This window comes from Leptonotus elevatus, chromosome 10 (assembly GCF_054856555.1).
Source record: "Leptonotus elevatus isolate MCC_2025b chromosome 10, RoL_Lele_1.0, whole genome shotgun sequence".
Lineage (NCBI taxonomy): Eukaryota > Metazoa > Chordata > Actinopteri > Syngnathiformes > Syngnathidae > Leptonotus > Leptonotus elevatus.
Window position 1 is genome coordinate 19,776,420 of NC_141248.1, and position 13,307 is coordinate 19,789,726.

General features: G+C 41.1%; 2 protein-coding genes across 4 annotated transcripts in view; one reads left to right on the top strand and one right to left on the bottom strand.

Annotated features, from left to right (window-relative positions):
- The first annotated feature begins 102 nt into the window (after positions 1–102).
- abhd14b (abhydrolase domain containing 14B) lies at positions 103–6,761 on the top strand. The gene is made up of 5 exons (XM_086087197.1): positions 103–240; positions 1,208–1,422; positions 2,426–2,685; positions 2,772–2,946; positions 6,410–6,761. Exons 2-4 carry the CDS (start codon positions 1,209–1,211, stop codon positions 2,943–2,945), a joined length of 648 nt encoding a protein of 215 aa, XP_085943323.1. The 5' UTR covers positions 103–240; position 1,208; the 3' UTR covers position 2,946; positions 6,410–6,761.
- The window catches only part of cacna2d2a (calcium channel, voltage-dependent, alpha 2/delta subunit 2a), a 157,496-nt gene continuing 147,168 nt past the window's right edge, over positions 2,980–13,307 (bottom strand). For all 3 annotated transcript variants that reach the window (XM_086087194.1, XM_086087193.1, XM_086087195.1), the window contains 15 exons: positions 12,993–13,090; positions 12,019–12,109; positions 11,780–11,842; positions 11,530–11,633; positions 11,352–11,450; positions 11,187–11,278; positions 10,249–10,296; positions 10,098–10,169; positions 9,856–10,008; positions 9,693–9,745; positions 8,556–8,611; positions 8,190–8,313; positions 7,997–8,106; positions 7,838–7,920; positions 2,980–7,160 (listed from right to left, as the gene is read on the bottom strand). In XM_086087194.1, the coding sequence (XP_085943320.1) occupies positions 7,050–7,160; positions 7,838–7,920; positions 7,997–8,106; positions 8,190–8,313; positions 8,556–8,611; positions 9,693–9,745; positions 9,856–10,008; positions 10,098–10,169; positions 10,249–10,296; positions 11,187–11,278; positions 11,352–11,450; positions 11,530–11,633; positions 11,780–11,842; positions 12,019–12,109; positions 12,993–13,090 (1,357 nt within the window). In that variant the 3' untranslated portion in view covers positions 2,980–7,049. The remainder of the gene's footprint in view (positions 7,161–7,837; positions 7,921–7,996; positions 8,107–8,189; positions 8,314–8,555; positions 8,612–9,692; positions 9,746–9,855; positions 10,009–10,097; positions 10,170–10,248; positions 10,297–11,186; positions 11,279–11,351; positions 11,451–11,529; positions 11,634–11,779; positions 11,843–12,018; positions 12,110–12,992; positions 13,091–13,307) is intronic.

The following is a 13,307-nucleotide window of genomic DNA, read 5'->3' on the forward strand; positions in this document are numbered from 1 at the left end:
TCATACAAACAAAATCACAGGGGATCAATAAGGTTTACTAATCATTAATCAAGAGTGGCACATATTGGTCTGCTCACTCGTGCTGCGACTCTCTCAGTGGACGCTAGAGGGCGATGAAGGCATTTGAGGACACGTTCATTTTCGGTGGCTCTCGTTTGTTTGTTTTTTCACCCTCGGCAAATGAAGCGGAAGCGCAAAAAGTTTGCACACTTCATATTGGGTCGTCAACAACATCATCAGGTAAGAAGAATGTCGATATTCGTGGTCACAAATTCCTTCTCGAACGCAGAATAACATAAATTGGCGTAGAACATGCTGATGTCTCTTTCAGTTTTGCATTTCGAAAGAGATATTGCAATATTTTTCCAGCTGGTTCAAAGACTTAGATGATAAATTCACCTTCTGTGGAAGTGAGTCAGAGATAATTTCATACTTATTTTGTATTTGCCCCGAGTGTGTCATCAAACGTTTGTGGGGATTTTGGAAAGTATGTGTGTGAAAAACTACCGTCACAATTGGTCTCTAAAATATATAATTACAAGTTTTGTGCATAATGATAGGTGTACTTTGTATTTCGTGATCAATCTTATACTATTAATTAGCACAGTTGACTAAAATGTGAATTTCCAAATTGTTTCCAAATGTTCAAATAGTTCCAATAAAAATAAATAAAATGTAATACTTTGAAACTAAGAAATAAGAAAACGGTCTGCAATACTTGGCATATGCTCATACCAAAGTTGAAATGTTTTTGAAAGACAAAAAAACTGGTGAAACTGACACTGACGACTTTTGAGTTGAAGACCAGAAATTCTGCTTTGACAAGGATAGTGTTTTTTCAAATATTTTTTTATCTATTTATCTAGGTATTAAAAATTTACATTTTGTGCGAGTGCCTCAGGGCAGGGTGGCAACTTTGTTTTATTTGCTCTATTTCTACAACCATGTCTCTTCCCAAACTTCCTCACAATTTCAAAGTGACACAACAATTAAAAAAAAAGTAAAGAATTAAACAATTTGTGCATCATTTTTTTCATGCTTGAATACGTGCCCCTTCTGGTGTGCATGCCTTGGCCACCAGAGGGCGGTAACTACACCAAGAAGAGTCACTAAGTGACTCAGTAACCTACAGAACGAGTTTTTCTTGCATCCTTATCGGTCGGGCACTTGTACTGACCATGTAGTGTGTGTGTCTGTGTTTGTTCAGCATGTCGCAGGTGGATTTTAGCGAGGGCAGCGTCGAGGTGCCAGGCTGCACGTCACCACTTTTCTACAGACAAAGTCGACCGTCCTCCGGAGACATCAAGATGTCCGTTTTGCTTCTTCACGGCCTCCGCTTCTCCTCGGAAAACTGGCTCAGCATCGGCACTCTTTACGCGCTGGCTAAGGTCGGCTGCCGAGCGGTCGCCATCGACCTTCCCGGTGAGCGGAACAGGAAACAGTCGTCCATCCATTCATCCATCCGTAGCACTTGTTGACATTCGGGTCGGTCTAAAACGCTTAAAGTGAGCGTATTTAAAAAAAAAAATCTACGATCAGTAGTCAACATTTATGTGGACTTCTCTACTTTTGCTTACTTCAACCTCTGAAAATATCAAAACCATCACCTCAAGATTTTGGATTCGATGGACATTAAGCCTTTTCGTCTCAATCTTCTGTTAGCCCTATGGAGACGAAAAGGCTTAAAGGGATACTTGACTTATTTAGCCAATTCAGGCATTAAAATGTTTTTTTGGGGGTCTATAATTATTTAAATTGTTTTATTATTATTTCTCATGTACAATTTGTACCTTTAAAAACAGCAACTTGCTGTCGACTGAAAATTACATCACATGTTCGTTTTCAGGGCTCAGGTAACGACCAATCACGGCTCAGCTGCTCAGGTGAGCCGTGATTGGCCATTCCCTGATGCTTGAGAACATGTGACGTCATTTTCAGTCGACAACAAGTGACAAAATGTGTTTTTAAAGATATTAATTAGACGTGAAAAATAATGAAAATATCAAATTATTTATAGACAACATTTGTATATGAAAAAGGGCTAAATAAGTAAAGTATCCCTTTAACATCCATCAATTCAAAACATTTGGAGCGATCGCTGGGCATGAGTAGAGATGTCCTAAAAATTTCAGTGAAGATTGATCGCAGTTTCCCAACATCAAGTTTCGATTTTCTGTGGAGAGGCAATCACTTTCAAAAATATTGGTGCGATCGTTTGTTTTTATTACTGTCCGAGGATGGAGTGGGAATGAGCGAAGACGTGCGCATACATTTGGATGATAATTAGCTGTAGTTTTCTGACGTTGACGTCGATGAAAAGGAAAAGGCCATAAAATGCAAAATCTATGGGCGATAGCAGCGATGCGCACATCACATTCTCATGATGATTTTATTGTTAGATTTGAAGTCAAACGCTCGTCCACAGGACTGGGCCGCTCCAGCTCCGCCGGGGGGCCGATGGCCTCGGGGGAGCTGGTGGCCACGGGGGAGCTGGCCCCCGCCGCGTTCCTGACGGACGTGTGCGAGCGACTGCAGCTGAGCCCCGTGGTGTTGATCAGCCCGTCAGTCAGCGGCGTGTATTCGCTCCCCTTCCTGCTGCAGCAGCAGCACCTGCTGCGGGCCTTCATCCCCATCGCGCCCATCCGCACCGACAAGATCAGCGCGCAACAGTACCGCAGCGTCAAGGTCACATCGTTTGGATAATTTCACAAGTTGTATCAATGTGGGCGGAGCATGGCGTCAAGTCATTATTATTATTTTTTTAACGGCAGGTGCCGTCCCTGATCGTCTACGGTGATGGCGACACCGAGAATGTGTCGCTTAGCAACCTGTGCCAGCTGGCGAATCACAGTGTGGCTGTGATGAAAGGGGCGGGGCACGCCTGTTACCTGGACGACCCGGACGCGTGGCATAAGATCCTTAAAGACTTCCTTGCTAAACTCTGAGGTACAAAAAAACCCAAAACACGGCACATTAAAATGAAGTGAAAAATATGAACATTATTTATTAACTGATTCTCTGTAATAAACAATTTGAAAATATTTTACAAGGAGTCACAGACACAATATTTGTTTTTTTTTTACAAAGTTTGCCCCTCTTCTTTTTTTTCCACATCTTTTTTTCCGCGTAGCGTCACCTGTACAAAAAGAATGGAGCGACAAACAAAACAAAGGAGCTCAAGTCATCCTCTCACACAAACACGCTCGCTCCCTCACGAGAAAGAAATACAAAATAAAAATCAGTTTGGACTTCAGACCTCAAACTTATCAACAGTGCTCTTTTCCTATATTTATATTTAGATATTTATACGGACTTCACACTTTGACTGATTCCGACTCTTGTTTTTCTCTAAATGTTATTTTCTTTTAAACACACACTTTTGTCAAACATGGTCACGTAGCACCAGACTACACACTACACAATCACATACACACTGCCCCCCCCCCCCCACACACACACGCGCTTTGCTTCTTCTATCCACCCTCGTCACAATTTGATTCGATTTTTAGCAAACCTGTCAAATCGCAAAAGATGTGCTAAGCCTTATGTTAGCAATGCTGACACCATGTGTGTGCGTGTTTTTTTCTTCTCTTCTCTTAATTTTGCTCATCGGGAACAACAGTAATTTTCCAAGGCATAGTGGAAAGAAAACAAAAATTGTATTTAAACTGAGCCATCTTCAGTCATATTTCCAAATATACCAGAAAAACGAAAAACAAAACAAAACCCAACAATCATGATTTGTATTTATTTTTGGTAAACCTGCCAAATGACAAAAGACGTGCAACACATGATGCCATAATGCTATGTGGCTACATTTTTAGCATGACTGATGCCTTGTGTTAGCATCCCGCCATTTTGTTTCTCCAGAGTTTATTTTTTTAAAACTTTTCTGAATATTATTAACTCCTTAACTGTTTCAGTCAATATTTGAGCCCGGGGAGTATTTAGTTATCCAAAACTGTCAGGAATGATTACAAAAATAAAAAAATAAAAATAATGCGCACCTCGGGTGCCATTTTTTTTCTAACCATCTTGTTACGTTTACTTCTTAGGAACTGCTGTACCGTTCCTTGGTCAGTAAGTAAGTGCGTAATCATAAAAAAAGTGTCAGAAAAATAAATAAATCCCAATACACATCCATTATTTATGCCATTATTAACTCCATTAATGATGTAAAAAAAATATGGTGGGGGTGCGAGGGGGATCAGAGCTCTGCTGTGCGTGACGCTAAGGCATTCAAATAGAGAGGCGTCGTTTTTCTACGTTGCATTTTCAAAACACCGACCAACTAACACATTCTGTCAATCCAAAAAGCGCTGATGTCCTTTTTTTTTTTTTTTTTTTTTTTTAAACGTCCATAACACTGGATTGTGTTCATTGCGACACACAAACAAGAACATAAAAAAAACAATCAGCCCTCGCATCACACGCATCATTTTCAAGACATTCCACTCGATTAATGCAAACACGCGCGCACACAAACTCAGGCAGAACTCGAGCAGTCAAGTGGCCCTAATAACAAAAAACATGGCCCAATATGGCTGGATTTACGCTGCAAGTGGCACAATTTCCATGTATTACAGATTGTGGTTTTAAATGTCCTCATTCTGTGACTCTTCCGGTCTCTCAATTTGTATCTCAATTAGGAGTGTTAATTTAATGTTCCTTTAACGACACAATTTTTTTTTTTTTAAAGCACGATTAATGAAAAACCTGTACTGGGGGAATTCCAGTCGCAACGCAGCAGACACGTCCACATCCGAATTTAGCAGTAATACATTTTATAATAATGCATGTATTTGTGGAGACTGGGTTCAAGTTGTACCTTAAAGTTTTAAAAATGTGCTGAGCTGTCACCAACGTCTTACAGATGTATTTTATGCCATCTAGTGGCAGAAAAATGACCTCAACACAAATCAATTTCACACACAGTACAACTTTTTAATTTGAACTCAATTTTATGAATTATTATGAAATTACTGTATCAATGGCTACAAGTTGCAACCATATTTCTATTAGTTTAACATTTCCTCCCCACCACTTTTGTGTGAAAACTTAGGAACAAATATTTTACTGTACATTTAGAACAGTTATAAAATCTGCGATTAATCGTGAGTTAACTATCGAAGTCATGCGATTAATTACGACGAAACATTTGAATCGCCTGACAACCCCTAAATCTCAATACAGAAATGAATGCCCAATTCTAGGATGGTTCACTTCAGCCAATCACAATCCAATATGGTCGTCATGCGACATTAGGGGCGTGTCATGTGTGTTGGCCGTATACGCCACTTGAAGTGTACATGAAAAATGGAAATTGCTGACTTAGACCTGCAGCGTAAATCCAGTTGAAGTGTGTGTGTGCTGATAGCCAACTGACCGGACCTCCACGCATGGCTTTGTAGTCATGTGACGGCAGTCAGACAGACGGCTGCTCTACCTAAAGCTGATCCCTCTCCAAGATGGCCGCTTGATTTCAAATGAACTCTACTATACAGTCGCTAAGCTCGTCCGCCACAAAGTGCGTCAAGGCACTATTATGAAACAGAGCGGCTCCTAAACAGTCTAAGAGGACGATCACGTGACTTGGCGCCAGGCAGCGTTTGGTGGCCATTTTGGGGTCAGCGCGATAAGGCCTGGACCACCCTGGCAGTGAATGATGCAACCAATGAGGAACATGTGACATGAGGCAGTTTAGCTCGGAGAAGCAAAGCCTTCTGCGGAGGACTGAAAAGGAAAGCGAATGGAACATTACGAGGAAAGTTGCGAGAATAATATTACGAGAAGAAAGTAGGATTTTTATGAGAAAACAGTTGTGTTTGAATCTCAAACATTGGCTGGATCCTAAAAAAATAATAATTCTTAGCCTAATTGCAGGTATACAGTTAAAATATAATATATTTTTAAGGATTACACTCTTACCATAACATTCCTGTATGGGTAATTTATTCTTGTAAAATTGAACATTTTTGTAAAATTATAGGATTAAAATGTATTCTTATAAAAATCCTATTCTTGTGAAATTGCAGTCATAGGTAAAGAATGTTTTGCCAGATTGCAAATGAGTTCTCATTAGATTACTTTTACTTTAAATTTAAAACGTCATTCTCATAAAATTTTAATCTAGAAATTATTTACTGTCGTAACATTACAAATGAATTCTTGTAAAATCCCAACTTTTTTATGGTGAAATCACACAATTTTCCCCTCATAATATTCCACATGTATCCCTGCAACCTTACAACTTTTTTTTTGCTCGTAACTTTATGACTTAACCCTTGTAATATTCCATTTTTTCCCCTCATACTATAACAATGTTTATCTTGTCACATTTACAAATTCGTCCATGTCGAATTGATCTTTTTTTTTTTCTCTTCTTTCTTTTTCTCGTCCTTCTTCACAGCCTCATGAGGACTGGCAGAGGTGATGTTGGTATAAATGGAGGTCAGACAGGTTCTTTTTTTGTTTGTTTGTTGGTAATATATAACACTAAACCACACCGCTTGCTAATAATAAGTGAAACGTCACAGCTGTGTCATTAGCGCGTGAGCTTTTTGTGTAGTGAATCGGGTTAGGGTTAGGCATGACGATAACATTTTTGTTTTAAAGCCATGGTTGCTGTGTTTTTGGCTAGAAAAATAAGACCACATGAAAGTCTATCTCATTTTGGCAAGTAGATATAGTAGTGCATGAATTAAACATATAGTCCCTTTTTTTTTTTTTTTTGGGTGAACAAAAATAAAACGTAATTCTCATGTCGTCTACTTGAGAGTTTTTTTTTTTTGGAGGGGGGGGGGATTGGTTGGTGGTGGGGACTCTCCTTGTGTGGCTAACCTTGGCTGAGGACACAGAAGTGAAGCTGGCTAGACGGCGGCACTCAGGGCTTCCATCATTGCCCATCATTGCCTATAAGACTACTTTAGGTGGTGGTCGTGAGGAGGTGGGGTGGGGGGGGGAGCATTGGGGGGCACATATGAAAAGCACAGGACAGCTATAAAGTGTGTGTGTGCGTGTGCGTGCGTGCGTGTGTGTGGCAGATGAGATTAATGTAGTAGAGAGTGAGCGTGAGGGTAAAGCACGAGCAGTTGAACCAGCAGCAAAGCCACGCGGGACGGACGGAAGGAGTGGCCCCGTCCGCAGTCTGACGTGTTCTCCTGAGGAAGCACGTCAAAAAAAGACATTTAGGTTTGGATTCTTATTCATTCGTCATAATCCGGGTCGAAATAAAGTTACTTAGAAGTCATTAAAAAAAAAAGGGAGGGAACACTTGGAATGACTGCACTGATATGAGTTTCTAAAATGCTAACAGGTGGTATGCTAGCAAGATAGCAACCTTAGTAGAGAATGAGAATTAATTTATTGTTATTTAATATCGAATTTTATTTTGACTTACTATTTTACATCTTCCTCTGTATCCAGGGACTATTTCCGATGAGAACTGATTACATGCTAAGATGAAATTCAAGCATATGAGTTGCTAGCAAGGTAGCATCCACGCTGCTAACATTTATTTGGTATGCTAACATATAGCAAAGTAGAGTTACCAAAGTCATGAGGCAGATTATTTTAAATCACATCCTATATTCAGGTACAAATGTAAGCAGAATTACTAACAATTGCTAATGTGCTTTTTGTTGCTATGCTAACAAATATTAAGGCAGCGACCTTAATGGAGAAGTCTGTAATTTGTTGGCACTTTGTTAGTCTCTTGCTCTGTATTCTCATACTTTCTTCTCACCCAAATTGCTAAAATTCTAACACGCTCACATTTCACATGCTATATAAGCTAATAAGCTCGGCGATTATTTCTAGATGACTGGGCCAATCTTACCGCGTTGTTGTTGTCAAAACAGGTGGAGGGTCCTTTTCTATAGCGCGCCACTGTCATTTCCTCGCACGGGTTCTCCTCCATGACTGCAAATAAGCAATTACGGAAAAAGAACAGAAGTTCTCGACATGTCAATGACATCACGGCAGCAGAAGAGGATACACTCCTCCTCCTCTTGGGACAGCTTTTCGATCTCGCAGGTGTTGCAGGGCATCTTCTCGGCCACCACGAACAACAGGTTGGTGTTGTTTATCTTCTTGGCGTGGATCAGCCTGATCGGAAAAGACACAGCACTTTATGCTGTTGTGTCATTCTTTGACCGACGGTTCTTCGGGGTGCGCGAGCGCGTGCGGACCTGGAGCAGTTGCCACAGTCCTGCAGCATGTTGAAGGAGCTGCTCAGGTTGCCCAGGTAGTACTGAGTCTGGATCATGACGCAACTTCTATCCTTGAAGTCCAGTCCCTCGGCGTCCACCTCGTCTGAGGGTCATATTAGAAACGCGCACAAACATAGTCCCCATAACAAAACGTTTGAGATACTGGACTTTTGTTGAAATTGGAGATATCATTTTGAGTGCACTGTTGGACTCTCACATTTAAAAAAAAATCAGCATGCATGTAGCGCAATTAAGGAGAGTCGTGAAATGAACAAAACACTGTTTAATTATGCATTGATTTGTAGATGATTTTTTTTAAACAAATGCTGGCATTTTGGCACCCACCTGTGACAAACCAGCTGTGATAAGCCAGCCCATACATGAACTGCTGGAACAATGACCTGAAAACAAGAAGGGGCCAATTTAAATATTTATAAAAAAATAAAAATAAATAAAAAATAAATAAAAAAAATAATAATAATAAAGAGCAATGATGATGACATTTCCGAATGAACAATACTGAGCTCTTAAAAAAAAAAAAAAAAAAAAAAAAATTGTTTTGTGTATTAGTTTCGTGTATAAGTAGGACAAAGCTCACACTTTCTAATGAGTTCCCGTTGCATACCATCGATTCGTCGCTGTCCTGTGAAAAGCACTTATGTGACTGTCCATTATTTTATTTTATTTTGGTTTATGGGATGTCTGCATTCAGTTTCATCCTATAAACATAAAAATATATATATATAAAAAAAAAGACACAAATGGAATAAGTGTTTGTCACAGGACAGCGATGATATGAAATTGACCCATAATCATACGATATCTTCATTCACAAAGATATTCATTTAAAGGAGACAAACACATTGATTCTCCACAAAAAAAAAAAAAAAAATCCCAGATGTCTTAGCTTTCTGGTTTCGACATTATTCACTCACCGTGTCCAAATTCACAAGGCTGGGTCCTCCGAAGGCCGAATTTGTCGGCTGCATGACGTCGCTGCCGTCCACGATCCGCGCGTGCCGTCGAGTCGCACCGGGAGTGACGTCATGCAGCCGACAAATTTGGCCCAGCCTTGTGAATTTGGACACATACCATGTATTGCTTGAAAATTGCCGCTATTCACCCAACCTAGTTACCAAGTCATGGACGGAAACCCCAAACGTGGGGTGATTTAATTTGATAGCAATTTAATTCAAAAGTGCTTAGACCGTTATTAAGAAACAGGATCACAATGTTTATTATTATTATTTTTTTTACAGGGTTGTGTAATTCACACTGCAAACACTCCAGAGACCCATCTACTCGTATACAAGTCATTACAAAAATCACTTTTCCTATAATGTCCCTATTAACAATGTTTATTATTATGGCTGTAATTTATAGTGCTTGTAGAACTGCAATTCAGTACTATTGAAAACGACACCACGAATATTACACCGTGCAGTTGCAGGGTATATAATGACCACGAGGTACATTTCTCACCAAGCAGCAGCCGATGTCCACCAAGCCAGGTTAACAAAATCTGCAATCGTGGGCTGCGGACATGACAATGAGTGTATGTCAAATTATTCATGTACAGGATACAGTCACGCCCTTGAGATACAAACGACCCGCCGTATGTTAAAATGTATGTTTTTTTTATTACCACAAAGACGCCTCTCCGCCCGGCTCCGGCCTCGCTGTTGGGCATGCGTTCGCACACCGACTGGTAGTCGAACGATTGTTTGCGGTAGTAGAAGGAGTTGTTGTAGAGCGCGTACATTAGGGAGGGGTCCACGTCGCTGAAGAACATGCCCACCTGAGGGGAGGGGGGGGGGGGGAACGCAAAAAGTCCAAAGAGGGGCTTCATAAAATAGTGTAAGCACCTGCGATGAGGTTCAACGACACCTTGTTCCAGTCATCCTTCTGGTTGGACATGATGAGGAAGCCGCCGTCGTCTATTAAGTAACACAGCAGGTCCTGCAGGAAAATGCAACAAGTAGAACTGAGAGCTGGAGGAGAAGTGAAATATGTGTAAGAAGACAAATGGGACACTCACGTCATTGTTGGCTTCACAGTCCATCTCGCAGACCCGGTTTGGTCCACACTGACACAAACGAAAGAAAGGACATGAGTATACATGAGGCGAGGGAGCAAAAGAGGGACTTGCAAATGCCCACTCTGCTCTGCCCCACGGTCATATGGTGTTCCACAGGGTTCAATTTTGGGGACCTTGCTGCTTTCATTGTATCTTCTAGAGGTTTAGGGCCAGTGAAGAGGAGAAAAAAAAAGTTGTTGGCAGGATTCTGACTTTAATCTCAGAATTCAGATTTTAAAGTGAAAATTCTGATTTTGTGACGTAGAGCTATGAATTGTGTCAGAAAGTCAGAAAATCAGAATTATGAGAATAAAGTCAGAATTCAAACTTTAAAGTCAGAATTATGAGATTGAAGTGAGAATTCTCACTTTAAAGAATTATGTGATTAAAGTCAGAATTCTGAGAATAAAGTCAGAATTCTGAGAATAAAGTCAGAATTATGACTTTAAAGTCAGAATTATGACTTTAAAGTCAGAATTCTGAGAATAAAGTCAGAATTTTGTGATTAAAGTCAGAATTAGAATGCTGAGAATAAAGTCAGAATCCTGCCAACCTTTTTTTTTCTCGTCACTGTCCCTAATTCTCTTGTGTAGGCATCCATCTTGAGAAAGCATGGTATTTCCTTTCACTGCTAAATAAATAAAGTAAAGTGAAGAAAAGTAAAGTTGAGTTGAGTCTATCCCAGCGAGGCAGACCCTGGACTGGTCGCCAATCACAGGCCATACTGTATATAGACAAATAACTGTTCATTCAACATTTATTTGTTTGTATGTACAGTTTTACCTGAAATCGACCTCATTCCAATAAATTGCCATACCATACACCCCCCCCCCCCCCGCCAACTTATTCGTGTTTAACAACTAAACTGAGCCAACATCACTGATTGCACATTTGCTTACCGTGTTAGGGCCTTGGCGGTTGTCCGTGTGGTTACTGGCGAGAATCTTGAACTTATCCACCCAGGCCTCCAGATCCAGTTTCACTCCGACAACTGACAAATGACACGCACACGAGTTACCGCGAGCATCTTCAAAACCAAAGCCCCGTCGCGCGGGGGAACGCACCCGCCGGTTTGATAGTCTTCCCTCCGACCGTGATGTCCACCGCCGTGCTGACCAGGATGCCTATGGTGTCGTTCTCCGGGTTGAGCATCTCGTCTCTGGCTGCGAGATGAAGAAGAAGTGAGTAAACAAAAAAGACCGGGTTCGCCGTGAGACGCCCCCCCCCAGGAGCATCATTCACCTGTACGATAAGGCGCTCTAAAGATGTAGCCCTTGTTGTCGAGACTGCGGCGGTAATAGCTGGCGTTAAACGGCTCGGGGTCTTCCTCCCAGCTTTCCGCGGCCCTGACATTTTAAGAGAGCCGTAAATCTCCCCGCTACGAGGCCACGAGCGCCGCGCTCGTTCCTTATCGAGTGATTAGACTTTAAAAGGGAGGCATTTAAAAAGCATTAAAAAAAAACGACACAGTCTTGATAAGAAGGACTCTTACTTGTTGGGAAACACTCGTGTGATTCCTCCGTCCGTGGCAGCGAATACCGCCAGAAAACCGTACCTTAAAAAAAAGCAACGGACATATTATTAGAAACGTTTTATGGGCATATATGCAAATTGCAGGGTCTTCGATGTGCCTCCCGACCCGTCAAAAGTGTGAAATGACACAAAAAAAGTTCATCTTTAGTTCTTTGCCTACTTGAGGAAGCGTCTGCGAACGAGCCGCTCTGCACTCACGTATTTAAGTCTTTGTTCTTCCACACTTTGTCCACCAGCTGCCTGATGATGCCCGTGTCCAGGATCAGGTTGTGAAGGAGCAAATTGTCGCCTGAACAAGGCAACACAACGCGGCTAAATATTTGCATGCAAACGGAACAGCAACATGAATATGTGGCGGCCAAGCTTATTGTTTCCTGGCGGGGGTGCACCCCACCCCAGTGGGCTTTGTTTAATTAGGTTTAGAAGCCTACTGCACAGGTGATAATGAAATTTCAGGCTTTTGGCTCACAAAAACGATTTATTAGAGGATTCATTATGTTTTTTTTTTTTTTTTTGGTCAATTGTGTTAACAGTAAGAAGCAAAGCCATTAGCGTTGCATCAACTGCACAAAATGTGCCGGGAAAAAAAGCAGAGGCAACTAAAATGTTGCTAAACACAAACACGATCTACCTGTTAGAATTTTTAAAAATGTTTTGGACATACATTTAATGTCTCTAAAAGATTATCCCTGACGAGGGTGTCCAATAAAATAAATGTTAATCGTGCCCTATATTCACAATTCCAAAAGTTTTTTTATTTTTCCAGCAGTATGGATGTCCTGTGTCACCGGAGTTAACTCGCGATTAAGTTTGTCATACTCTTGTTAATTTCCCAAATACAAATCTTTTCGACCATTGATACAGTAACTTTACATTTATAATTTTATAAGTAATTCATAAAGTTATTTGAAGTTAAAAAGATACTGAACAGTTAAAAAGAAGCGTAAAATAATCAGTCATACATTTGTATTGAGGTCATTTTCTGCCACTAGGTGGGATTAGTGTTTCATGCTGGACGTTGGTGACAGCAACAGTACGTTGTTCTTTTCAAAATTAAGAGCAAAGGCCATGATTAGAGCAAAATCAATTTCCTGACTTTTAATGACCCGCAGAAACCATGTAAGGTACCACAAGACGGTACCGAGGTCCTGTATAATAGGAATCGGACTGACATTGCTTGGAGTCGGGCGTCACTTTCTCCATGAGGGCGATGAAGTTGAGCAGGAATTCCGTGTTATTGTTGGACAACTCCAGATCGTTGCAGTATTCCCTGAGGAGCGGAAACAAAAAATGGAAGACTGCTTAAACCCGCCGGACGCGTGCAGTCCCAAGACAGATCATGCAGCGTCACGGCAGTGGCGGCATGCACGGGGTCGGGGGGGTTGTGTACTTGTGACGGTGAACTCTGATGATACAGAAACCAAGTTTGGTCATCACTCATCAGTGACAATGAAAACAGTACGATGCAACACACACACACACTCGAC

What these genes read in the sequence shown, in the direction of transcription:
- abhd14b (XM_086087197.1), top strand. Translation starts at nt 1,209, where the DNA reads ATGTCGCAGGTGGATTTTAGCGAGGGCAGCGTCGAGGTGCCAGGCTGC. An exon ending in GGTCGCCATCGACCTTCCCG is followed by an intron (nt 1,423 to 2,425) that starts GTGAGCGGAACA and finishes GCTCGTCCACAG; the next exon opens with GACTGGGCCGCTCCAGCTCC. An exon ending in AACAGTACCGCAGCGTCAAG is followed by an intron (nt 2,686 to 2,771) that starts GTCACATCGTTT and finishes TTTTAACGGCAG; the next exon opens with GTGCCGTCCCTGATCGTCTA.